This window comes from Peromyscus leucopus, chromosome 4 (assembly GCF_004664715.2).
Source record: "Peromyscus leucopus breed LL Stock chromosome 4, UCI_PerLeu_2.1, whole genome shotgun sequence".
Taxonomy (NCBI): domain Eukaryota; kingdom Metazoa; phylum Chordata; class Mammalia; order Rodentia; family Cricetidae; genus Peromyscus; species Peromyscus leucopus.
Genome location: NC_051066.1, coordinates 102,982,434 through 103,010,429, shown reverse-complemented (window position 1 = coordinate 103,010,429; position 27,996 = coordinate 102,982,434). Strand labels below are relative to the sequence as shown.

Sequence of the window (27,996 nt, the reverse complement as noted above, 5' to 3'; positions counted from 1 at the left end):
AGATTTTTGTTTACCCAAAATGAGTCTTCATGGCTAAGATGGCAGCTATTTCCTAGTATGTTATAATAATGGACAGGATTGTACTGAATTGCCAAGGCTTCCCTCGCCATTCTATAATTAAGATATACTTAGGAAAATAACTGGTGTTCATCTTGAGTGTGCTTTCCCATAAACTTCTTACATTTAAAACAAAACTAACTGGAACTGTGTTACGATAATAAAGTTCCTCTTCATGTGGGATCATTTTCTAAGTAGTAGTACACTATGGGATGAGGCACTAAAGCTCCGTAATGGCCTCAGGAAACATGCTCCCTGCCAGACTGTGAAGACCTGGGCTGGGCAACTTGGCAGAAGCTATACCAAAATCCAGTTGACAGTCCATGAAGCGTCTGTCTTACTGTTCCTCTTACCACACATAACCTATGATTGCAAGTGGCGCCTGCACTGCGTATGCACTTTATATACATCCGCTTACCTTGTCCTTACAACAGACCGGTGTGCTTCTCATGAACCTGATGTGGTAGATATGAGCACCAGGGCACTTAGAGCGGCTCATCCAGCTTCACTCAGAACCTGGACACCCCAAATTTACTGTACTTAGACCAGTCTCTGTTTCTCACCTCCACCACTGAGCTACAGTCTTCTCAAATGAAATAGACCTTGAAAATTGAGGTGCAGCTTGTTTTTCTATCACAATATTTTCTAGAAAATTCAGAAGAGAAACATTGTAAGGTATAATAACCCCACCTCCTTTATAATAACAGAGGTAAAATACCTTTAAATAATTTTCAAGTAAATCTGGGTAATATAGAAAGCTTGTCAAATTTTACTACCCTGGTATCCTATTGCAACAAAGAAATTTCTTTGAATGGATTTGAGCGTGTGTGTGTGTGTGTGTGTGTGTGTGTGTGTGTGTGTGTGTGTGTGTGTGTGTGTGTGTTTCCCTTGAGGCAGCATCTTGCTGTATAGTTCTGGCTAAACCAGTACTTTCTACACAGCCAGTCTTGAACTGGTGGCTACCATGCCTGGCTGGATTTGTTTTTGTTTTTTATTTTGGTTTGTTTTTTTGTTTTTGTTTTTTGAGACAGGATTTCTCAGTGTAGCTTTTGGAGCCTATCCTGGACCTCGCTCTGTAGACCAGGCTGGCCTTGAACTCAGAGAGATTCACCTGCCTTTATTAATAGTTTAATTCAAAGCCAGGCCCAGTGGCACATGCCTTTAATCCCAGCACTAGGGCGGCACAGGCAGGCGGATCTCTACAAATTTAAGCCTACATATGTATATATAGCAAGTTTCAGGCCAGGCAGGTCTACAGAGCAAGTTGCAAAAATTTTTGTTTCTTAATCCAGCTGGGGATATAACTCAGTTAGTAGAGTACTTGCCTAGTGTGTACTAAGTCCTGGGTTCAATCCCAGGTGTCAAATACTGGGTATGGTGGTGCACACCTGTAACCTCAGCACTTAAGAGGGGAGACAGGAGGATCAGAAGTTCAAGGTTTTCAAGGTCATAGCAAGTTCAAGGCCAGTTTGAGCTACCTGAGACATGTCTCAAAACAAAAACGGTCTGGAGGAATAGCTCAGTTGGTAAAATGCTTACTATGCAAACAAGGCCAGAGTTTAATCATAGAACCCATGCAGAAAAATCCCCACGTGGTGCCATAGTCTCGTAATTCGAGCACTGGGTAGGTAGAAGCGGGTTGACCCCTGGAGCTTGCTGGCCAGTCAGGGCAGTCTGCTTGGCAAACTTCCAGGCCAGTGACTCACCCTGTTTCAAAAGTAAAGCAAACAGAAGAAAAACAAGACATCTGAGGAGTAAAACTGTGGTTGTTTCCTGGCATCTACACATATCCAAATACACATACCTATGTATGTATTCACCTACATACATACAAACACACATACACATATGCACAAAAGTTCATCAGTCCTTCTGTTCTGACGTTTAAATTAAGTATTTATAAATATCTGTAATTCACTTCACAGAAACCTGTAACAAACATGTCACTTTGAATCATTGAAAAATAGAAAATGTAGAACCAACTTCAGCCACCTAACACTTCTCCAGCAGTGTGTATTGGAACTAAAATCACATGTAACGTGCTTCACTTTAAACCTAAGCTATAAATACTTGCAGCTTAGCAACTACTACACATAACATTATAGTTACTATATTGAAAATATGATATAATAAAGGGAGCTAAAGAGTTAATAACTGTCTTGTTCTTATCTAGTGTACGTCATGATAGCAATTTTCTGCATAGCGTCGGCGATGAGTTTGTACAACTGTCTTGCTGCATTGATTCATAGGATGCCATGTGGACAGTGCACGTATGTATCTCTTGGAGAATGCTATAATTAGTATTTGAACTTTATACAAGAAAATTGAGTTTTGCTTTAAGTCTGTATATTCAATATACATTAGATTTATGGCTATCTAAATTTAAAGTTAGTAATGTATTTGGAATTTTTAGATTGAATTCCCAAGACACATTTCAATAGCCATATGTGGCTAGTGGCCATCAATGCTTGAAAACATAGAGAACATTTCCATTACCATAAAGGGTTTTGTTGAACTGGTATTATGCCTCATTGGTTTTATATAAAAACATGATTAATATTTCAATCATTTCTTGTTTGTCATGTTTCATATCAAATGAATATTATATTTTATCTACGGCACAAATTAACTATTTTGATTTATTTTTAGGATTTCCTGTTGTGGCAAAAACATTAAAGTGATCCTGGTCTTCCTCTCTGGACTGTGCATCTCAGTCTCTGTTGTGTGGGCTGTGTTTAGAAATGAGGATAGGTATGATGACTCTAGTTTATTTTGGATTTGAGGATTCACTGTTTTACATCTTTTCCTGACTCGTATTCATTATGATTATTGTGGAATTTTTTTGTTTTATTCCACAACGTATCTTAAAACAAGGTAATTTTGTTTTGTTTTGTTTGTTTCTCTGTGTAGCCCTGGCTGTCCTGAATCTCACTCTGTAGACCAGGCCAGCCTCAAACTCACAGAGATCCGCCTGCTCTGCCTCCCAAGTTCTGGGATTAAAGGTGTGCTCCACCACCGCCCTGCTGTTAATTTTTTTAAGGAATAATTTACTTAACAGGATCTCTGTATGTGCCCTTTACTAATTTGGAACTTGCCATGTAGACCCACTCTGGCCTTGAATTTGCAGTGACCCGGTTTCCTCTGTCTCCTGTGTGCAGAAGTTACAGGCATAAGCCACCAAACCTAGCAAATGAATAGATCTTAGGCTAATGATCTGCACTTGAACAGGAAAGGAAATTGGGTTATGCTTTAAACCCTTATACTTAAAATATGCTTAATTATGGTATGTTACTGGAATGCCTTATCACCTTAACAAATGGTCTCTGAATTGATAATGCAGTGATCTCCAGAATGTATTTTTAAGTGAAAAAGTTGTCATATTTTCAGTTCTGATACTGTGATAAAATACTCTGCCAAAAAGCAGCTTAGGGGTGAAAAGGTATTTTAGCTCACAATTGTGGATGATAGTCCATTCTTGCTGAGAAGTCGAGGTAGAAAAACTTGAAGCATCTGATCATATCACACCCACATCCAGGAGCAGAGAGAAGTGAGTGTGTGGGTGCTTGCTTGTCTCAGCCCTGTGTCTACATCTCTGCAGTCCAGAACCTAAACCCAGGGAAGGTGCCTCCCACATTCAGGTATTTCCACCTGAGTTAACCCAGTTAAGAAAATGCCTCACAGACATGCCCACAGGCCAACGCAGCTGTCTTCGTCAGGGTTTCTGTTGCTGTGAAGAGACACCATGACCACGGCAACTCTTGGAAAACGTTTAATTGTGGTGGATCACTTACAGTTCAGAGGTTTAGTTCATTATCATCATGGCGGGAAGCAAGGCAGCATGCAGGCAGACATGGTTCTGGAGCTGAGAGCCCTGACATCTTGATTCAAAGGCAACAGGAAGTGAACTAAGACACTGGGCAGTATCTTAAGCATATGAGACCTCAAAGTCCAACAGGACCACACCTACTCCAATAAAGCTATACCTCCTAGTAGTTCCACTCCCTTTGGGAGCCATTTTCTTTCAAAAGACCATAATAACCCAGACAATTTCTCTTTGAGATTCTCTTCCCAGATGATTCTGATGGTGTCAGATTGACGAAACAAACTACCATAAAAGTAAAATGTAAAAGAATAAATAGAATATTTTGCCTTTCATATTAGAAAGAAGGGGGTATGCAAGATATCTGTCCATTTACTGAGAGCAACAGATATGGGTGTCTCTCTTTAAAAAATGTATTACATGCATTTAGTGTGTGTATGAGCACGTCTCTCACATGTGTGTACATGCCACAGCATAAGTGTGGCAGTCAGAGGACGACTTGAGTCAGTTCCCTCCTTCCACCCCATGGGTCTCAGAAATCTCAGGTCATCAGGTTTGAGAACAGGTACCTTTACCTGCCCAACCATCTTGCCAGCGCAGTGTCTATCCATGGCAGGAAGGAAAACCTGAGGAAAGTATACATCATACATTTAATGACATTAATAAAACTATTGATGACCTAGGAATCTTTTTATAATTATCAAAGTTATTAATTTTTTCACTGTTTGCTAGTTATGCATGTCATCTTTTTTTTTTTTTCAAGACAGAGTTTCTCTAGGTAGCCTTGGCTGTCCTGGAACTCACTCTGTAGACCAGGCTGGCCTTGAACTCACTGAGATCCACCTGGCTCTGCCTCCCGAGTGCTGGGATTAAAGGTGTGCGCCACCACCGCCGGCTCCATATTAGTTTCTAATAAGTAAGTTGTGTGGCTTTAACTTCGTGTTCAGCTGGTCTGGATATGAACACGCGGGTTTAGTTGGCCACTGTCTTTGTGGAAGGAGACATGCAGAGCTGCCCAGATTAAGGTGAAAATGGACTCGCATCTGACATGTATTCTGAGGTGGCCTTTGCAGGTATCATTCTGCCAGAACAGTAACTTGCTGAGCAGGGAGGATAGGAGGAGACAGTTCATAGCCATTGAGTGGCATAACCACAACCATCTATTTATTTAACTTTCATCTAAAAGTAACGAAATGGAATAACACGTTAATCTCTCTCTCTCTCTCTCTTTAATTATAGATGGGCTTGGATTTTACAGGATATCTTAGGAATTGCTTTCTGTCTCAACTTAATTAAAACAATGAAGTTACCCAATTTCAAGGTAAAATATACAGCTATAATAATTTTTCCTTTTTAAAACAATGTGATTGAGGTATAACTTGCATATAGTAGAACATGCTCATTTTAATCACTCTGTTGAAATGCTCCACATGTATATGTAGTTTTTGCAACTTCCATCCAAATGAGCTGCAGACCATTCCGCAATCTTCAGAGATCTTATCCTGCCTGTCTGTGCTCACTTCTCACCCCAAGGCAAGGGCAGTTACTGAGTTTCTAGCTGAATGTTTTTCCTTACTCATACTCATTTAACAAAAATTCATAAGACTAAATATCGGGGAAGAACATTCTTTAAGTCAATGACATTTTTAAGGAAATGGGATACAAGAAGTAAGGATTTTTAAGCGATATATTAAATAAAATTATGTATAGTAGTAATCATAAATGCCTTTTAAAATAGTGTTCAAAAGTATATTTTCATGCTTTCTTGTATTTGCAAAGTAATTTGATGTGTTAGTTTAGATGTGGAAATTTTGATATTTTAAATCCTTTTTTTTAACCTCCAACAGTCATGTGTGATACTGCTAGGCCTTCTCCTGGTCTATGATGTGTTTTTTGTCTTCATAACACCATTCATCACGAAGGTATGACCATACGTGCATTTTAAATTTATGATGAAACTTTCAAAAAGATGAAACTCTTTTTTTAAAATCCATTTGTTTGCTTTAAGACAAGGTCTCTCCGCCTTGCCCTGGCCGGTAGAAAACTCTGTGTACAGCAGGCTGGCCTTGAACTCACAGAGATCTGCCTGCCTACACCCTGTACTGCCACACACAGCTCCTTAATTTTTTCAAAGTTTATTTTTATTTTATGTGTCTATGTGAGTACCTGTGTGTATGTATGTGTACCCCATGCATGCCTGGTGCTCATGATGGCCAGCAGAGGGCATTTTCCCCCCAAACCTGGAATTCTAGACTTTGGAAGCCACCCCTTGTGAGCGTAGGAACCCAGGTTCTCTGCAAGAGCAGTGGGTGCTCTTAAAGCTGAGCCATCTCAAGCTGGGTGGTGGTGTAGCAGCCTTTAGTCCCAGCACTCAGGAGGTAGGTGGATCTCTAGTTCGAGGCCAGCCTGGTCTACAGAGTAAGTTCCAGGACAGCAAGGACTAAACAGAGGAACCCTGTCTTAAAAAACAAAAACAAACAAACAAACAAAGGCTGATCCATCTTGCCATCCTCGAGAAGAGAACTTTAACTCTCTTCAGAGACTGCTGGTTTTGCCGATTGTTTACCTTGGAGTGAATTTTAAATCCCTGAAGGGAATTGCCTTTGAAATTGGCCCTTTAGTATAGGATATTTCAAGCTTTCAGTTGCTTGTTAGAGACAAGAAAGAACTTCTGATTAGTATAAAGTGAGAATGTCTAATTTTTCTTTTCCTTTCAAAAGTAAATGTTCTTATAATCACTGTCGACTGTGGACAGCTTAGAGAGAGGGAGATGTGCCATTGCTGCCTTCGTTTCTGAGAACTAAAAGAATAGCACACCAGCTCTGCAGCCCTGGAGTGTCCTGTCTAACCTGGCCACCATCCTGTGCATCACAGCTGTGCCCTGTGCTTCAGGTCCCAGGCTCCTGCGTGAGAAACAATGCTAGCTTTGGCTTCAGTGCCAGAGCCCAACTTCATCTTACTTGTTTTTGGGTGTTTGTTTTTTTGTTTTTTTGGATTTTTTTTGTGGGGAACTTGTTTTTTGAGACACGGTTTCTCTATGCAGCTCTGGCTGTGATAATACCGAGAAGGTCAATGCATATTTTTTCAAAGATTACTTATATTTGGTAGAAAGCTAAATTTAAAGGATTTTGTATCTCTTTTTTTTTTCTAACGTTGAAAATGACTAAGAACCATAGTATACATAGTAAAAAAAAAAAATTAAAATACTTAAAGTTCATAGCCTATTAACATGTTGGATGTCAGTCAGCATAATCCAGATCTCCAGGTACACTTGAATAATCTGTGCTTGGCATATATGCCAATATGATAATTATTGAGCTCCAGTGAGGTGGAGTGGTGGTTCAGATGACTGCAGTTTCTGCTGTGTCTAGTCTGAGGAAGAAGCAGCTGGTAGCCTGCGTTCAGCTGGCAGTAGGCTGTGTGCCATGGGCTGTCGATCATACCTGCAGGGTGGCAGGTTGTTTTCTTTAGATGACTGGAAACATTTCTTCCTTCCTCCCTTTAGAATGGTGAGAGCATCATGGTGGAACTTGCTGCTGGGCCGTTCGAGAATGCTGAAAAGGTGGGGATGGTGTGAACAGCAATGCCCACCAGTTAGTGTCTGCCTGTCTGTTTCATAATTTTGCCTTCCTACTGTAACTCATTGGTCATGGGTGCATGTTAAGATATTATAGAACTTATTTCTCACAAATATAGCCATTTTCTTAGTTATTCTAAATTATTAAATACCTATTGACTTGGGTTTCATCCTAGAATGATGGAAACTTTGTGGAGGCCACTGCTCAACCCTCAGCTCCCCATGAGAAAGTAAGGATTGTTTTCAGATACGTTCATTGGACTTTAAAATCATACCCTTGGAGAGGAGACTCTTTGGGTGGGAAAAAAAATACAGATTGACCAAAACAAAACAAAACAAAAAAAACATATCAAGGTCTGAGTCCTATTCTTGGTAAAAAGAAAAGAAAAATGATAAGGCTAGCTGTGGGGGGAGTATGTTAATACTGTTCATCCTCCATGTGTTGGATTTAATTTCCTAAAACTACATGTCTTAAGTTTTTTTGTACAGTGTGTATATGTATTATGTGTGTGTATGTTTATATGTTTATATCATCTGATTCCAAGTTTTCTTTTAAATAATCAGTTTAAAAAACATTAAAACCATTACTACAGTGCTAGTCTCTCCCTTCCTGAAAGAGATTGGGAAGAGCTTTATTGATTCATTCTCTCTCTCCCTGTCTCATTCCCTCTCCTTCTGCCTCCCCACCCTTCCCCCGTCCTCTCTGGTTCTCTTTCTTACAGTTGCCAGTACTTATCAGAGTGCCAAAGCTGGTCTGTTACTCAGTAATGAGTGTATGCTTCATGCCTGTTTCAATATTGGGTTTTGGAGATATTATTGTACCAGGTGAGTGAATACAATCATTTTAGCAAAACTATACTTATGGTTTTAAGGGTCATATTCACAGTGTCTGGTAAAAGGCTCTTCATTTTTTTTTTTTTTTTTTTTTTTTTTGGCTGTCGTTAGAACTGAGATCAATGACAAAGGTTAAAAAAAAAAAGCCTTTTGAAGGGTAAAAGAGAAATCACCACTCAAAACAGCCAGAGTAAAAAGTCTGCTGGCTGAAAAGTGTCTTGAAGCAGCAAGAGTCCATTGACTCTTCTCCAGTGGAGCATATGTTGCGATCCTTTCCAGAAGCTGAGTATAACAACACGGTTTCTTTCCCTCCTGTTTCAGTCGTTCCCTTTTAGGAAGTGCCTTAGCAATGTCAGCAAGGTAGAGCTGAAGAGGAGGAGCAGCGGAACCACAGCTTACATAGCCTTATAATAAAAGACAAGTGACAGGAAATGGATCCCAGTAGCCTGTAGGTTGGAGGCAGGCAGCGACCTGTTGGAAACCTCGAGGTTGGGAGCGGTACAGATGGGAGTGGCCGGACCAGGCTAGGACGCCGGATGTGAGACCTAGGCTAGACCATGAGGGGGTTACAGAGGGGAGGAGCAAGTGGCCTCGCCCGGACAGCCACCGGAGATGGACATCTGAAAATACTTAATACGTACAATATGAGATGTCTTCTTTGGGGATGTTCAATACATTTCTTCCAAAAATGAGTATTGAGTTGTTCCTGCATATTTGCATGTACAAACGAGAGCTTGTATTTCCTTGTTTTTAAAATGCCTAGTATTGGGGCGGGGACATGGCTCGGCAGTTAAGGGACTTGTTCTTGCGAAGGACTAACGTTCAATCCCAGGACCCACACAGTTACTCACAACTCTGTAACTCCAGTTCTAGGGGGTAGAATACCCCTTCTGATAGGCAGTCGGCACACACATGGTGCTCATACATACATGCAGGAAAAGCATTAAAACTCATGAAATAAGTGTTTTTTAAATAAAATTGCTTGCATTAAGACTTAAGATGCTGGTTGTAGTGGTACACACTGGTAGGATTTGCTGAAGGAGGCAGAGACAGGTGGATCTCTATGAGTTCAAGGCCAACCTAGTCTACAGAGTGAGTCCCAGGACAGCCGGGGCTACACAGAGAAACCCTGTGTTGAAACAAACAAACAAACAAACAAATTTAACTTAAGTCATTTTTCTAAATATCATTTAAAGTTACTTTTCTTTATGTATTTCCAATATATTTTCAAACCCATGTGTATTTTATTCATTTAAAAAATTAAAAATTGTATATTATATGCAACATATATATATATGTACAAGCTGATTGACATGCATTACCTCACTTTTTTTTTTGGTCTGTCATGAGAACACTTGAAATCCACTCAGCAGGTTTCCAGAATACTGTATCGATATTAACTACCCTCAGTGTGCTGTTTGATGAGTCTCTGGAATTTATCTCTGTCTGAGGGAACTTTGCATCCTTTGATCGGTATTTCCTTCCCCAAACACTCCTCAATCCCACCATTCTATTCTACTTCCGGGAGTTCAACTCTTTGAAGTTTTATTTACAAGTGAGATAATATAGTACTTGTTTTTCTATGGCTGGCTGCTGGTTGCTTCATAGAGTCCTCCAGATTGATCACAGTGCTATGACCATAAATGACATAAAGGGTTGTCATCTCTTATTTCTGCTCTTCTCTCCCTGCTTCACTTCCCCCAACCTGTGTGTGTGTGTGTGTGTGTGTGTGTGTGTGTGTGTGTGTGTGTGTGTGTGTGGTGTATGGAGGCCAGAGATTGATAGCCCTCACTTTCCACCTTTTTCATTCATTCTTTTTTTTTTTTTTTTTTTTTTTTGTTTTTGGAGACAGGGTTTCTCTTCCTAGCTCTGACTGTTGGGGAACTCATTCTGTAGCCCAGGCTGGCCTTGAACTCCCCGAGAGTCTCCTGCCTCTGCCTCCTGAGTGCTGGGATTAAGGTTGTGCACCACCACAGCTGGCCCTCTAAAATCTGGGTTTTACTTTATTTATTGTGTCTATGGGTGTTTTGCCAGCATGTGTGTCTCTGTACCTTGTGAGTACACTGCCTTGTGGAGGTCAGGAGAGAGAATCAGATCCCCTGGGACTGGAGTTTCAGTGGTTGTGAGCCACCTTGTGGGTGCTGGACATTGAACCCTAGGTCCCCTGGAAGAGCAGCCAGTGCTCTTAACTGCTGAGCCATTTTTCTGACTCAGTCTTTATTTTTTTGAGATAATATTTCTCACTGAACATGGAGCTTGCTGATTCAGCTAGGTTGGGTGGCCTTTGAGATCCAGGAATTCACCTGTCTCCTTCCCCCTAGTACTGAAATCACAAACATAAACCATCACACGTTGGTGCTGAGAATCCAAACTCAGGACAATGAGAGCAGCAAGCCCTTTATGCACTGAGCCATCCCTGCAGGCCAGTTTCCTTTTTCAAGGATGAATAATCCTTGATTTTGTATACATACTACATTTTCTTTATCCAGTCATTCATTAATAAGCACTGAGATTGATTTTATGTCTTGGCTGTTCTGAATATTGAACATGTCTTTTTAGCATACTAATTTCACTTCCTTTGGACTTTTGCCCAGTAGTGGAATTTCTGAGTCACGTCATAGATTTGTTCCTTTGTTTAATACATCTTTGCTATGTAGCCCAAGCTGGATTCAACCTCATCCTTCTGTCTCGGTCTCCCAAGTCCTGAATTACAAGCTTATGCCACCATGCCTAGCCTGTTTTTAATTTTTGTTATTTGTTGTTAGGACCTTAGGCCTACTACGCAAATCCAAGAAATACCGACATAGTCCTTTGCCCATTTTCTCATTGGGTTAGTTTTTTTCTTACTGTTGGCTTGTTTGGGATCCTCACATGTGTTAGATATTAGCCCTTATCAGATGTGTTTGCAGATACTCCCATTGCAGACTGTCTCCTCACTCTATTGATTGCTTGCTTTGCAGAGGGGAAGATTTCATGTTAATCCATATCTCTCTCTCTCTCTCTCTCTCTCTATATATATATATATATATATATATATATATATATACACACACATACATACATACATACACACACACACATTAATGAAACATAAAAATATTTTCTAACAGAATATTGAGCAGCTAATAAAGGTCATATTGGCCTAAAGTATGGTATCAACATATGGAAGTTGGTTCATAATTTAAGAAACTTTAATGCTCTCATAGTGCAAAAAAGGAAAGTGAAAGGCCATTGGTATTGTTGCGCATTGTAACAGTTGAATTTGTAATGTTATTACTGTTTGAAGAAAATAATGTGGATTTTCTTTTAGGCCTGTTGATTGCATACTGTAGAAGATTCGATGTTCAGACTGGTTCTTCTTCTGTATACTATATTTCATCCACAGTTGGTAAAATGTGTTTCTTTTTATTGTGTTTCATAACAGTGTATGGAGGAAAGCCGAAGGGCTGAACGTAGCAGTCTGTCTCCCTCTTTTTATGACTTTTACTTCAAGTGTTACAGATCGTGTGCATAGCCCCAGGTGTAAAGCTCTACAGTAGCATTTAAATATGAAACTGTGAAAGCAGATGCCAGGCTGGGGGGCGGGGGGCTCAGCTGGCGGAGTGCCTGCCCAGTATGCGTAGTTTCCTGGGTCTGGCCCCCAGCTCCACACACACACACACACCAGTATGATGGCACATGCCTGTAATCCCAACACTTGGGAGATAGAGGCAGGAGGACAGGAATTAAAGATCATCCTCAAGCATCAGCAGTCTGAGGCCAACTTGAATACATGAGACCTTGACTCAATAAGTACATAAACACAGATAAGTAATTAAATAGTAAATGTTAAAGACTCACACAGAAATATGTCCCCCCAAATAGAGTTACTAACTTTACGAGCTTTGGTCTTAAGAGCTAAATTATGGTGGGGAGCTAAGTGGAGGGACCTGACCAGCTTGGGTGTGGCTCTGGCCTTGCCCTTCTCCCATTCCTGCTTAAAAAAAAAAAGTTAGATTACATTCCTAAAGTTATTTGGCCACTTCCTCCTCCTGAGGCTGACTACCAAGGTCCAGCACTCAGAAGCCGTCTTTGGCTCACCTAATTAACATGCCCAATTAAAATTAAACACCTCATCCTAACACTGGGTTTCCCCTTTTATTACGTTTTTTTTTTTTTTTTTTTTTTGTTTTGTTTTGTTTTGTTTTTCGAGACAGGGTTTCTCTGTGTAGCTTTGCGCCTTTCCTGGAACTCGCTTTGGAGACCAGGCTGGCCTCAAACTCACAGAGATCCGCCTGGCTCTGCTTCCCGAGTGCTGGGATTAAAGGCGTGCGCCACCACCGCCCGGCTTTTATTACGTTTTTTTAAACCACCATTTGCCTATAGGCCCTGTCTGTCTCCTCTCTATCCAGAGGCAGTCCTTTGTCCCTCAGGGGCACATAAATCTCCTTTGTGCTGAAGATGTGGCCTTGGGGTCCTGAACAGATACTTTTCCTTTCAATAAGTACCACTCTTTTTTTTTTTTTTTTTTTTGAGACAGGGTTTCTTTGTGTAGCACTGACTGTCCTGGAACTCACTCTGTAGTCCAGGCTAGTCTTGAACTCAGAGATCTGCCTGCCTCTGCCTCCTGAGTGCTGGGACTAAAGGTGTGCGCCACCACCCGGTTAAGGACCACTTTTAAAAAAAAAAATACATGGAAATAAATTAAGCAGCAAATCTGGTAGAAGGTCACAGAGCACTTACTTTAGCAATTATATGTAAACCAAAGCTCATTCAAACAACCTGCAAGGATGGTTAGATTATTTTATGACTTTGAGTCAGAGTCGGAACAGCAGGTAAGAGGACATGGTGCTCTTGCAGAGGACCCATGTTCAAATCCCAGCTTCTACGTGGTGCTTCACAGTTGTCTCTAACTTCAGTCCCAGGTGTCTGACTCCCTTTTCTGACCTCCGAGGGCACCAGGCATGCACCTACCTGCATGCAGGCAAAACTCTCATACACATATAAGAATAAAGTAAACCTGAGCGTGGTGCACATGTCTTTAATCCCAGTTCTCAGAGGCAGGTGGATCTCTGAGTTCCAGGCCAGCCTGGTCTACAGAGTGAGCTCCAGGACACCTAGGGCTACACAGAGAAACCCTGTCTCTGACCTCCCTCTACCCTACCCCCCCCCAAAAAAAAAAAAAAACCAGGGATAATTAAAACCAGGAATAGTGGTGCCACTTGTAATTCTAGTGCTCCAGAAGATCAGGAGTTCAAGGTCATTCTTGGCTGTGTATCAAGTTCAAGCCTGGATTCCATGAAACCCTGTCTCAGAAACAAAAGCAAATAAATGGGACAGTCATTTATCATATATCATACTCTATCATTCATAAGATTTTTAGAGACTTTAAATTAAAAGTTGAGGTTCTACCAGGAGCATGCCTTTAATTCCAGCACTCAGGAGGCAGAGCAAGTGGATTTCAATGAGTTTGAGGTCAGCCTGGTCTACAGAGCAAGTTCTAGGACAGTCAGGGCTATGTAGTGAGACCTTGCCGTAAAAAAAAGTTGAGGTTTTATATGTGTTTATTAAAATACCTGGACACAAGTAGCATCTAAAATGTATATTACATGGTTTTGGGTTTTCTTTAGCATAGTGTATTGATAACCATGAGTTTATATAAATGAATTAATGTTGTAAATTGTTAGTTATCTGGTACAGCAGGGCAGTCATCACTTCTGTTTCTGTTACTGAAATGTTAACAATAGGAAATTTCAAAGAAAAAGCTCTGCCATCTCTGAATATTCTAAATGGGTATTTCAACATCCATGCACCAGAAGCTCTGAGTGCTTGAGCAAATGGCCTGAGCCCGAGCCCGAGCCCCAGACTCCCTACAAGGCTTTCTAGTCCACGTGGAGTTCAGTCTCCGAGTTAGCAGAGAAGGATGACAGTAGAAATGGGAACCCAACAGCATGGAAGAAAGCTAAGTGGGGGGAGGGTGGTGCAGAGAGGACCAGGGGCAGCAAGGAGAGAAAGAAGAGAGGGAGGAGGAGGGAAGGGGAAACAGATGCCCTCTAGAGAAACAAGAAAAGAGGCCTGAGGCAGGAAGTAGAGCATCCTCTAATGGCAGTAGCATCCTCCTCTGTACCAGCTTCTCTTTTTGGCTACCAACCAGCTCTCAATCGTGACGCAGAGATTTATTATTAGTTTTGAATGCTTGGCCTTCGCTTAGCTCCTTTCTGGCTAGTTCTTTTATCTTAAATTAACGTCTTTCTCTTTATCTACCTTTTGCTTTGCAGCTTTTTACTTTTCTTTCTGTATATCTTACTTAGACTGCTTCTCGTATCTGGCTAGCTGGCTTCTGACCCCGGGTGTCTCCCTCATTCCCTCCTCCTCCTTCTCTTGTTCTTCCTTTTCCTCTTTTTTTGAGCCTAGATTTCTCCTCCTATTTATTCTCTCTGCCCACCAGCTCCGCCTATCCTTTCTCTGCCTAGCTATTGGCCGTTCAGCTCTTTACTAGAACAACCAGATGCCTTAGGCAGGCAAGGTGAAACAGATGCAACACATCTTTACATAATAAGCACACATCCTTACACCATTAAACAAATGCAGCATAAACAAAAGGACACCAACACACCTTTACACAATTAAAGTAATATTCTGCAGCATAAACAAATGTAACACATCTCTACATAGTTAAAGTAATTTCCACAACACAGTACCAGTCAGCATGATGGAGTCAAGAATGCTCAGTCAAAAGGCAGAGTATTTGTCAGTTCTGCTGTGTGACTTTGGGCAGCTCACTCAGCCTCCCTGATCTGCCATCGTCTCATCTTTACATTATGTAGCTGGACTAAATTGCCTGTAAAGGTCTTTGCAGCTTCCAGGGCCAGAAGCCAGGCAGCCACTGCCAGTCAGTCAGATATGAGAAGCAGTCAAAGTAAGATATATAGAAAGAAAAGTAATGAGATCCTGCATTCATATAGCATCCCAGATCAGTAGGAAACATCCAAATGATGTTTGATATGTCCTTGTTAAGGAAGTCTGTAATGTGTATTGGAGCAATCTTAAGATTTGGTTTATTTCTAATTATGTGTATATGTGTGCCTCTGGTGATGCAGATGCCCGAGGAGGTCCTCTTGGAGCTGGAGTGGCAGGCAAATGCAAAACCCCAACACCCACAGCAGGTGGCTCATCTGCCTATCACACCAATTCTAGGGCCTCCGGCACCTCTAACCTCAGGAACCTGTGCCCGCAGTCACAAATCCCCACACAGATACAAACACGTAATTTTAAAAATAGGTCTTATTTAAAGATGTCTTGAGAAATATTTGAAAACTAACATTTTAGTGGGGAAGGAAGAACTGACCTTGCTTCTGTGTTCCCACAGCCTATGCTGTTGGCATGATAATTACATTTGTTGTCCTGGTGCTGATGAAGAAGGGGCAGCCTGCTCTCCTCTACTTAGTACCCTGTACACTTCTTGCTGCTTCGGTCGTTGCCTGGAGTCGTAAGGAGATGAAAAAGTTCTGGAAAGGTAGCAGCTATCAGGTATGTGCTTATACTTGGTAATTCACTGGCCGTTGTGCTATAGCTCGTTTATAGCAAATTTTTTTCTGTGTCAGAAACTTAATGTAACCCCAGGATACCCCGAATTCTTCCTGTTCACCCATATTGGTATCTGTCTGCTGTGGCTTGGGTTCTCCGTGCCCACTGTAAGTGAATGCTGAGGCCCTGCAAAGTTACTGTGGCAGGACGTTGGGAAAGCAGAACACTGCAGCATGCATCCAGGTCCCCCTACACATCCTGCAGGATGCAACTACGGAACATAAATGTGGAATGTTGACACCGACAGTAGAAGTTGGTAGTAAGAGACCTAAGGTTTTGAAAATGAAAATACGTGTTCTTTCCAGCATTTGAATGTAGCAGACTAACTTCAGTTGGGTACTCACGTCAGGCTTAAATGGATCCAGATTGTCCTTTCTTTAAAATTCCTATAACAAGGAAAATCATAAATTTAGAATCTGTTGTTTGAGTTATTTTTCAATAGAGGGAAAAAGCCCTCCTACCTCCCCCCCCCCTTTTTTCTTTCAAAAGTTGGTTTGCATTGACATTGAAGAGAGTTGAGAATCCCTTTGCTTCTCACTTAGGCCACGGCACTTACCCCTTCCTTCCCAGAGGCATTTTATAAAGCAGTTACTTCTGATTTGTTCCAGTAAAGTGAACTGCCCCCCTCCATCTGCCCTCATGCATGGGTATCAGTAGCCACATGAACAGAGTGAAACTTGGAGTAGGTGGCTGCAAGTGTTCTTACCAGAGAAGCAATTAAATATCTCCCACCGTTCTTTGTAGTGTTCAAGAAGAGATGGCCAACATTATATTACAGGCCTTTATAACCGGAAAAGGCATGGTTTAGAATTCTTTCTGGTAAATATTGCAATTTCTCTTTGAGATTTAAATAATAACTATGCCTACCTTGCCTTCTTATCAGTGCTATTGGCTCAGCCTGCATTGATGTATATAGAAGGTATTTGTGGTCACAAGGTCCTTCATTATACTAGTAAGATAGCTGATAATTTTTCGCTGAAGATGACACCCATATCATTTTTTTCCCTAATGCTGGAGATCAAACCTAGAGCTCCCATATGATAGGGGTGTGTGTGTGTGTGTGTGTGTGTGTGTGTGTGTGTGTGTGTGTGTGTGTGTGTGTGTGTGTGTGTATGTGTGTGTGTTTAAATAAGAGTATTGAGTCATGTATAGTGGCCCACACCTGTAATCTCAAATCTTGGGAGATGGAGGCTGGAGGATGAGGAGTTCAAGGCCAACCTCAAACACATAGCAAGTTAGAGACCCTATTTTAGTCAACCTTTTATTTAATAAGATAAAGTGTATTCTAAACTATTACTAAATTTTGAATGTCTTAGCCTCAAAATGGCTTTTTATGCTTTTTAATAGTTTTATATTTCTGCATTTAATGACTATTTATTGAATAGTTCTATGGGATAAGTATGATTTCATATATTGACTCTACAGGATGAACAAGTTACAAGCAGTCCTCCTCCTGTTGCCTTGTGAAACTTACTAAGAAATGCAGACAGGGTCACTAGCAATAAAGTGTGATGAATGCATTGATAATGGCAAAGTGTCATGGCGCCTAGGGATGGGACATCTAGGGCCACGGATTCAGGCAAGTTAATGGGTGATTTGGAGAAGGGATTCTAAAAACTGTTAAACCTCACTTAAAACTGGGCTATATGTTCATCCTTAAAAGAACCATGTCTTCAGAAGTTTCAAGCAAAGAAAGCTGGCACGTTCTGGGAACTGAATGGAGCTTAGGGGAGCGCTAGTGTTGAGTATGGATGAAGGACCTTTTTTTAGTTATGGTTCCTATTGCCAATAAGCATGGCAACTCTTAGAAAGGAAACATTTAATTTATGGCCGGCTTACAGTTTCAGAGGTTTAGTCCATTATCATCATGGCTAGAAGCATGGTAGCATGCAGGCAGACATGGTGCTGGGGAAGGAGCTGAGAGTCCTACATCTTGATCCGCAGGCAGCAGAAAGAGACTGTTTGCCACATTGGGCATAGCTTGAGCATAGGAGACCTCAAAGCCCACCCCCACAGTGACACACTTCCTCCAGCAAGGCCACACTTTCTACAACAAGGCCACACCTCCTAACAGTCCCACTCCCTATGGGCCAAGCATTCAAACACATGAGTCGTTGGGGGGCATTCCTATTCAAACTGCCACACTAGGGTAGTGAACTTCCTTTTGCCTTCTGTAGAGGGATGGTTAGGCTGCTTAATGATCCTGTCAGTGGTTCCTAGCTTCCCTTTTCTCACTATTTTTATGTATTTCATTTATAATTTCTTGTAAAATAATCATTTTCTGGCTGTATATTAATATTCACTGGGTGGTGGTGGTGGTGGTAGTGGTGCACACCTTTAATATCAGTACTTGGCAGAGGCAGTTGAAGCCCTGAGTTTGAGGCCAGCCTGGTCTACAGAGTGAGTTCCAGGATAGCCAGAGCTGCACAGAGGGGGAAAAAAAAAGATTATATTTGTTGTTTTTACCCAGACATTTCTTCTTAAGGGTTTTTCTGGGAAATGGTAAAACCGACATGAAAAGATGTTCATTACAGCACATCTGGTCTTCTTTGTTATGCTTAGTGAATATAAGTTAATGTCATTGGCCGTTAATGTTCCAAAAGTCTGTCTTTTACTTCAGTAATTTCTTTCTGTATGTTTTAATTACAAAGTAATATATATTTCTTTATTGGTTAGTTTTGGGTCTCTTAAGACAGGTCTCACTCACAAACCCAGGCTGTTTTAAACTCAAGTGTAGTGCCTGATAACCTTGGGCTTCAGTAGTCCTTCGTCCTGCCTGGCCCTCCTGCGCATGTTGTGATTATAAAAGTCTGGCACCACTCCTCAGCTTGTGTTTGTATTTTTAATTAAAAAAGATTTAAGATGTGTTTATGCTCAGTGGGGTGGTGGTACCTGCAGAGGCTAGAAGATCCCTTGAAGGAGAGGTTACAGGTTCATACTAGGAACCAAGTTCAGGGTCCTCTAGAAGAGCAACAAGTGCTCTTAACCACTGGTCCATATTTCCCGCCCTCATTTTTTTTTTATTTTTTCAAACAAGAAATACAAAAGTGGGGCTGGAAAGATAGTTCAGAGCATGTATTGATCTTCTGAAGGGCCACAGTTCACTTCCCAGTACTGCGATCCAAGCAGCTCACAACTGCCCGTAATTCTGGTTCTGGAGGATCCAAACACTTCAAAGGGTTCCTGCACTCACCGTGCACATATCCACACACAGATACATTAGTAAAGATAAAATATACAGGAGCTAGAGAGATAGCATAATGGTTGGGAACACTTGCTGTACCTGCAGAGGACCTGAGTATAGTTCCCAGCACCCACGTGATGTCTCACAACTGTCCTTAACTCCAGTTCCAGAGGATCTAACCCGTAAACATACAGGGAAAACACTCAGACATACAAAAATAAAAAGAAATAAATATTTTTTAGAAAGAAAAGCAAGTGTCTCAAATCAAGCGGAAGGCCCTTTTAAGCTACCCTAACCCCCTCCCAGTCTTTCAGGAGGGACAGCTACCTTGAGCAATTCCAGGTCTTTTTATGTTATCTCACACTGGAAATAGTTGATTATTTTAGAATTGCTGTATACATAGAAGCATTAGTGCTGCATTTCTTTGGAGATCTACTCTTTCTATGTTTCTCTAGTTTCTTCTAGCATTTTATTTTCTCTTTCTACTATGCTATTGAGAGGGGATGGTGGTTGGATATGGAAGGAATTCCACCAGTGAGTACTCATATTTGTCATAAGCATATGTTCCGCACTGGACAATCCAAGTTTCTTTTCTTTTTCTTTTTTTCTTTTTTTTTTTTTTTTTTTTTTTTTTTTTTTTTTTGGTTTTCCAAGATTCTGAGACAGGATTTCTCTCTGTAGCCTTGGCTGTCCTAGAACTTGGTTTGTAGACCAGGCTGTCCTTGGAGTTACAGAGACCCAGCTGCCTCTGTCCTCCCAAGTGCTGGGATGAAGGTGTGCTCTGTGTTGAGTACAAGGTTAGACATACCTAGTCCCAAATCCACAATGTTGTAAGAGCTGAGATCAGAGGTGTGGGGGTTCGAATGAGAATGGCCCATAGGTGCTGTGCTTGCGTACTTGATGGAACTGTTTAGGGAGGATTAGGAGGTGTGGCTTTGTTGGAGGTGTGTCCCTGGAGCCAGTTAGCTCTCCCTCTGCCTCCTACCATGAATCAAGATGTGAGCCCTCAGCTGTTCCCGTCGCCATACCTTTGCTCCCCCATCATGGGTGTTAACCCCCTGAAACGGTAAGCCCAGTTAAACGCTTCCTTTTGTAAATTGCCTGGGTTGTGTTTTGTCACAGCAAAAGAAAAGGAACTTATACAGAAGTGGAGTCATCATGCCACAAGTAGAAAAATCCCCCACCTGGATGGACGTGATGAGTCACAGTCAAAATACAAGTGCACTAAAAATAATGTGTAAAATTACTTCCGGCTCTTGTGTATGAGTTGTATGTGAAATATAAGTTAGTTTCATGCTTACATCCTATCCTCAAAATAATCTCTCTATGGATAGGCAAATATACCAAAAATTTTCAAAATCTGAAACACTTTCAGTCCCAAGTATTTCAGATAAGGGAATCTTAACTTGCAGTTAAATTAAGGAACAAAGGGTAGGACTTTCCACTGGAGACTTGTTCAGGGGGTGTTGGGAGCAGGCACACAGGGATTGAGCCTGGGGCCTCACACATGCCAAGCAGGCGCTGTACATTTAGCCATATCCTATTTTTAACGGCCCTGGTGGCCCTGGTAGCAAAAAGTGCAGAGGACTCTTAAGTGCTGTAGTACTTGATTTAGAATTTTTCACCCTCTTTTGTGAATTTCTCAGCAAATGAAGTAAGATTTTTCTACAGTTTGATTAAAATAATATGAATTTGGGAAAATCAGTTACAAATTCTTTTCTGTAGCTTCAAGGCCAGTTCAGTTTCTTTTCTGGAAATTTCTAGAGCTCAGTATTTGATTCCACTCATCTGACTTCACTTGAAGCCATAGTTCTAATTAATGTCGAGTGAATAAATGATTGTTTTTCTTTAGAGATAGAATGAAGTAGAGTGTGGCATTTGTGGGGTGGTGTTTTGTCTTAATAGTAAATCAAGTGGAAGAAGATCCGTGCAGTGGCTACAGACAAGCTGTTTACCCTGATGCTCTCAGCTTGTGGACGTCCCGGGAACAGTGTGTCCGTTAATGTCACTAGTACTTGTGATTATTTTTAGAAGTCACAAGCTGTAAGTCACGAGTCGGGACACAAAGCTGCTTACAGTGACTGCTTGAGGACCAGGAGCTCCAGGTACTCAGGTCAATTGATTAGGCAGCTTTCAGAGATCAATTCTAAACAGGTAGAGCTCTGAAAATGCCAGGTTAGCTGGCCCAGTTTCAAAGGACAACTTTTCAAACAGATTGCCTATTGACAGATGTGAAATCCTGATTTTGCTAGTTAATTTTATTTGTTGTCTTGATTTGTTGAGTTTTTAAATACTTGACCTTTATGTTTGTTCTGTGCATTTCTCTATTGTTTTTGCTGAAATCTTAGAGAATAGGAAGTAGAAATGGTAACTTTTCAATTAGTAGGCTTTGAAATTGTTTTGTTGTTTAGCTTTGTTTTTAGCTTTGTTTTGGAACACAGGGAGAGTGTCTCACTGTGCAGTCTAGGCTGCCCGAAACTCAGACTCCTCCTGCCTCAACTTCCTGCATGCCAGGATCACAGCCATGTACTACCATGACTGATATATTAATTATATATCTATATTTAGGACTGGGATTATAGAGCCCGATGTGATACCTAAGAATTAGGAGAGCAGAAGCCTGTTATAATGCTGGGTACATAGCTCTTACTCTTCAGGACGGTTGCCAGATGCACAGATCACAGAGAAGAAAAGTGTGTCTTCCCCACCCCTACCTTCCCTTCTCATGGCTGCTTCAGGTCTCCCGCAGCTCTGGCCTTCTGTCAGAAGAAAGGGGCCCTGAATGTATCTCTCTCTGTCTGTCTATAATTTTAAATGTGACTAAAATGAACTATTTCACAACTTCACCTTATGTCTCATGTTGTGGAATGCTTAACGTTACCTATCTTGATTGGCTTTTATCTGTTTTTAAAATCATTTAAGTTTACTGTGTATTTTTGTGATGCTGTAAAAAGAACTCAGGGCTCCCATATGCTAGGCAAACCCTTTATATCCCCATCCTGTGAATTTTTTTTCCTAGAAGCCTTATGAACACGAAACTGCCTTAATCCAGGTGTTGTCTTTGACAGGTAAAGGGCCAGATAAATGGCTGTGGCCTTTGCTAGCCGTGGTTGTGACAGGTGGGCTTCACTCCAAGTGTCCCCATTGGTTGAGGTGCCTGTCAGCTGAAAGCCTCAGCTTAGAGGCACTCTTATTTGGCAAGTCCAGAAATTCCATGTGCAATAATCCCTCTTTTTTTTTTAAAAAAAAAAAAAAGTGAAGTATTTACAATCTTTAAAAAAATAGGGACATTTGTATCGCTGGCTCTTCCATCTTATTCTCAATAAGAATGAAGAAAGGAAAACATATATAATGATTCTGAAATCTAGTCATTAACTAGTCTAAAAGTCTTTGACAATTTTTACAAAGAGATCACACTTTCTATTTTTAAGTAATTTTATCTGAAGAACAGGGTAAAAAGATTTGAAATATTTAATCCCTTCCTTTTCTGCATTTCCAAATATTCAAATTATTTTTTATAGACTATGGGTAGAATTGAAGTTTAAAAAATTCACTTATAATACCTTTAAAACATCCTGTTAGTGAATCTGCTTTAATTTGTTTTCAGGTATTTTAAATATTCTTGTTTGCATTCTTTGTTTTTTGAGACAGGGTTTCTCTGTGTAGTTTTGGAGCCTGTCCTGGATCTCACTCTGTAGACCAGGCTGGCCTCGAAGAGATCAGCCTGGCTCTGCCTCCTGGGTGCTGGGATTAAAGGCATGGGCCATCACCGCCCAGCTAATATTTTCAAACTTTTGTGTATCATTCTTTTACTTGCTAGAGTGGTTGGGGTAGGGTTTTTGTTGGTTTTGTTTGCTTGTTCTGAGAGACATGTGAGTGTGTGCGTGTGTCTGTGTGTCTTGAGATAGATTCGCTGTGTATCCCTGGCTTGCCTAGAACTTGATGTGTAGACCAGACTGGTCTGAAACTCGTGTGGAGATCTGACTTCCTCTGCCTCTCCAGTGCTGGAATCGAGGGCAGCTTCCTATATTATTCTTACACTGTCTGAAGAAGGTTACAGGGTTGAACAGCCAGCAGTCATTTGCACACTTACTCTGGAACCATTTTAGTTTTCCACTTACACAAGCGCTCACTGTCTCGTACAGTCTTTTGAAGTGGAGTTCCCACTGCTACAAAAGGCAGTATTCACACTAGGAAACAGAGATACATGGAAGAACCAGAAAATGCAGTATTCATTTGGGCCTCAAGTCTAAGAATTCATCCTTCTGAGAAGTTAAACATGATGTTGACCTAGACAGTGTTCTAGAAGGAATGCTTGGCTCATAAGGTCCCTCGGTTTTTAAAGTTTATTTTTATTACTTTTAATTATGTGTATGTATGTGGCCATATACACATTAGTGCAGATATGATAACCAGAGGCAAAGGCTCTCCGGGGCTAGAGTTAGATACAGTTGTGATCTCACCAGAGTGGGTGCTGGGCCCCACACGGAGAGCAAGTGCTCTTAATCTCTGAGCCATGTTGCTGTTGCCCCAAGATTACTCTCTTTTTTTGGTTTTGAGATAAGGTCTCTCTATGTAACTGGCTGTCCTACAACTTACTGTGTAGACCAGGCTGGCTTTGAACTCTCAGAGATTGGTCTCCTCTGCCTCCTTAGTGCTAGGATTTTAAAAAAGGGGGCATAGGGTAGCTGAGGAGATAGCTCAGTTGGATCCCGAGGGAGGGAAACAGGCAGGAAGTTGGGGGAAAGAGGAAGGGGAAAATAGAGGAAGGGGATCAGGATATATCATATGAGAAAAGAACATCTTTTTTTTTTTTTTTAATTTTCGAGACAAGGTTTCTCTGTGTAGCTTTGGAACCTGTCCTGGAACTCACTCTGTACACCAGGCTGGTCTCGAACTCACGGAGATTTGCCTCCCTCTGCCTCCTGAGTGCTGGGATTAAAGGTCTGCACCACCACCTCCGCCTGGCAAGAATCTATTTTCAATAAAAGGGAACAGGGTGGGTGGGGAGATAGCTGGGTTGTAAAGTGCTTCCTGAACAGGCATGAAGGTGTGAATTCAGATGCCTAGCACTCATTTAAAAAGCCACGTGGAAGGGCTCGAGCTTGGCACTTGCCTTTTAATCCCAGCACTCTGGAGAGAGAGGCATATGGATCTCTGTTAGTTTCAGGCTACATAAGTGAGGCTCTATCTCAAAAAAATAAAAGTAGGAGCCGGGCGGTGGTGGCGCACGCCTTTAATCCCAGCACTTGGGAGGCAGAGCCAGGCGGATCTCTGTGAGTTCGAGGCCAGCCTGGGCTACCAAGTGAGCTCCAGGAAAGGCGCAAAGCTACACAGAGAAACCCTGTCTCCAAAAACCAAAAAAAATAATAAAATAAAATAAAAAAAATAAATAAAGAAAAGTAGGAAAAAGAAAAGAAAGCTAAGTGTGGATGGGTTGTAGAGATAGAAGGAACCCTGAAACTCTCTGGGCAACAGGGCTTGTCTAAGGTGGAAGGCAGCTGAGGAACATAACCTCATCCTTGTGCATCTGGGTGCCTGTTTACTCAGATGCACACACACACACACACACACACACACACACACACACCACCACCACCACCACCACACCACACCACACCACACCAAGCCAGAGTACTTGGTCAAATCAATGAAGACTGGAAGGCTGGTTTAACATCTGCATTTCCTGATATCTTTTATTTACACCTAGGTGATGGACCACCTGGACTATTCAACAAGTGAAGAGAGCCCAGTGACCACTGATGGGCAGGCCGTACAGCAGTGATTGCGTGGACCTACAATGATGTGCTGTTGATTTTTACAAAGAGAATTGCTGACCACCACCACCACCCTTTTTTGGTTTTGTGGGTTTTTTTGCTTTTTGAGACAGATTCATGACTAGAGCTCACTGTCCTCCTGCCTCTGTCTCCCAAATGTCTGGGACTAGAGTTGGGCAGCACCGTGCCCAGCAAGTCTTAAATCAAAATCTGAACTGAAAATTGGAGACATTTGCCACGGTGATGTGTGTCGATCCATCCATTTTTATGAGCTGGTAAAATTCATCACACATAGCGAAAACGCATTTTCTTTTAATTATGTTAAAGTTGTGCCTTCACAATCAATGAAAAACATAGGGTTTGTGTAGTTTCCAAATGTATTATATACATTATATTTTTCTAAAAAAAAAAAGCCACCTTGACCCTCCCCTGTACTTTTCTTACTAAAACATTTCTCCAAAATATAAGAATAGGGATAGATTGTTTATAATCATCAAAGCAAGTTTCTTGAGTAAATGTTTTCATCAAAGATTTATGCAAATCTTACCCCTCTGCAGGAATAGCTGCTTAAAGCTGTGCAGGAAGGCAGTTCAGCAACAAAAATTGGCCTTTATATCATGTAGAGGTTTAAAACCTACACAAGGGAAAACATAGAAACACACCCCTTCATAGTTTAAATTTTTCCTTTACCTTTATTTTTATTTCATGTGTATGGGTGTTTTGCCTGTATACATGTCTGTCTGTGCACCACATTCAGGCCTGGTGCCTATGGAGACCAGAAGAGGGTGTTGGATTCCTTGGGATTGGAGTTACAGATGGCTGTGAGCTGCCATGTGGGTGCTGGGACTTGAACCCAGGTCCTCTGGAAGAGCAACCAGTGCTCTTAAATGCTGAGCCATCTCTCCAGCCTTGTAGTTTTAAGTTTTTAAAAACTTGTAACCCTTTTTTAAACTTGAGGACCTAAATTACTTCAGGCTGCATATGTACTATATTAGACTATTTTTTAGATAGAAGGAAACGTAATATATAGAAATAATCATTAGAAGGATACAGAAACTGAATCTAGTTTATATCAGTACACCATTTACTTGAAGAAGGATTAAACTTCTGTACTTACTCTAGGTTTTATTTTGGTTTTCTGATCTTTGAAATTTGATTCCATTAGATATTATAACTTATTGTTTGCCTCGACCATCCTGACAATCTCCCCATCGCCAGTTTCCAGTCCTTTTCCCATAAGTGAGCACTGCTGACCATGGAGGGATGTGTGCTGTTCAGAGTACAGATGTACTTTTGTTTGCCAGTTTTCTCACCTCCAAAATGAGTGGTTCGAGCAGTTATCACTCGGCTAACTTGCAACTTGAAAAAAATAATTTTCTTCTCATTCTTTGCAAAATCTCAGGTGTTTTTCTAGAAATTAGAGGTGAAATTATCTTTCAAATTATTTTAATTTCTTTAACAATGTACCAAGTGACAAGTTGTTACAGAAGCTCAGGATTTTGCTTTTCTGTGTAAATAATGCACACGCTGTGTGCACAAACCCAGTCTCTCATGTTAAGGCCAATCCAGCTTATTCAAAGGTAAAAACTAGTGATTGAAAAAAATGGGTTAGACCTTTGATATTTGAACTCAAGTTCAATTTGATGCTTTTGTTTAATTGTTAACTTTTGCTGAGTAAATGACAGGGAAGCTGTACCACGGCTGCTTCTTCTTTCTACTGAGTCCAGGAGTGGGGTCTTTCTGATGAGAGACGAGTGAAGTGCCATTTTACAATTCCAACTGTACTTTCACTTCCAATGTCAATAAAATGCTTGCCAAAATACAGCTGTTTTACTGACATCTGCATCCTCATTCAAGTCTGTGACAGTCAAAAGCACTAATTACAAATTATGAAGAATGTTAAAAAAAATTAGTCCTAAAGCTATGTTGAAATAACACAATTTCTCAAAAATAATTTAGTTTTATTAATTTGTAAATAATATTTCTTCATCTAAACCATTGCTCCAGAAAAAAAAAAAAAAACCATTAACACATCTACAAAACTGAATTCTGACTTATTTGAAACTCAGTGTATTTTACCCAACCATCATATTGTTGTGATTAAAGCTTACCCAGGGCTGGGGTGTAGCTCAGCGTTGGAGTACTTGTCTCCCGTGTTCCAAGTGCCTACTCCAGCTCTGCCAATACAACAACTGACGAGTAGCTATAAATAACAAAAAGAATTTCCTAGAGTCTCTCTAGCCTTACTGCCAATGTCGTATGTACTTAAACAGCCTGCTTAGCCACACAGATGAGAATAGCTCCTTAGAGAAAGTAAGCTACACAAATACTGGGTCTTGGAAATAAAAATGATTGGATACCAGAGATGAAAATTTGACTCTGAAAGTTAGTCATCTCCTTCTCCCTTGCTTACCTGACACCAGTAACTTTTAAGAGGTAGGGAAGTTGGAATCCCCCCCCCCCCCCCGCAACATGCTTTAAAAACAAAATATATTGTACTTATTAGCACATTGCAAAAAAAAAAAAATACTTGTTAGAAAGTTCCACATTGGTGGTTTAGCAAATAGAAATCATTGATCTTAAATGCATTTTGTTTTCTTCCAGCTTCTAAGTTTTGCTTTGAATAAGCAATTTCTTTATAGTAGAATGTACTTTAATACCCTTTTGAAGGAAGATACTTTTGTTCCGTGTGCTGCTGGCATTCATGTGTTTTAGTTACATGTGCAGTCAGGTTCTGGTACAATGGCATATTTTTAAAAAATACTAGTGATCTTTCTAGTTTTCTTTGCTCTTTCAATGTCCACAGTTTTTTGTTTGTTTGTTTGTTTGTTTTGTTTTGTTTTTCCAGACAGGGTTTCTCTGTGTCTGGAACTCATTCTGTGGACCAGGCTGTCCTGGAATTCAGAGATCCTTCTGCCTCTGCCTCCTGAGTGCTGGGATTAAAAGCATGCACCACCACAGCCCAGCCAATGTCCACATTTTTAAAGCTATTTTTCAGTCATAGGCTCTGATCCAGGGCTTTGCATGCTCTGAGCAAGTGCTGTACCACTGAGCAGCATGGCCAGCTCCTCATTTTGTGCTCCAGGTAGAAGTGGAAATTATAGTTACACTTGAAAACATAGCTGATCTTTTAAGCTGATTCTCTAGAACTTTGGCTTGATTCCAGTCTGAACTTTCAGAG

The 27,996-nt window shown here is 40.9% G+C and overlaps 1 protein-coding gene across 2 annotated transcripts in view; it reads left to right on the top strand.

The window, feature by feature from the left end:
- The window catches only part of Sppl2a (signal peptide peptidase like 2A), a 35,431-nt gene extending 10,192 nt beyond the window's left edge, over positions 1-25,239 (top strand). Inside the window, exons 7-16 of one of the 2 annotated variants that reach the window (XM_028892698.2) lie at positions 2,231-2,327; positions 2,707-2,808; positions 5,117-5,198; positions 5,725-5,799; positions 7,383-7,439; positions 7,631-7,684; positions 8,177-8,279; positions 11,599-11,676; positions 15,637-15,797; positions 24,749-25,239. In XM_028892698.2, coding sequence (XP_028748531.1) covers positions 2,231-2,327; positions 2,707-2,808; positions 5,117-5,198; positions 5,725-5,799; positions 7,383-7,439; positions 7,631-7,684; positions 8,177-8,279; positions 11,599-11,676; positions 15,637-15,797; positions 24,749-24,823 — 884 coding nt within the window. In that variant the 3' untranslated portion in view covers positions 24,824-25,239. The remainder of the gene's footprint in view (positions 1-2,230; positions 2,328-2,706; positions 2,809-5,116; positions 5,199-5,724; positions 5,800-7,382; positions 7,440-7,630; positions 7,685-8,176; positions 8,280-11,598; positions 11,677-15,636; positions 15,798-24,748) is intronic. The other variant, XM_028892699.2, reaches the window with a different exon arrangement.
- The last annotated feature ends 2,757 nt before the right edge of the window (positions 25,240-27,996 follow it).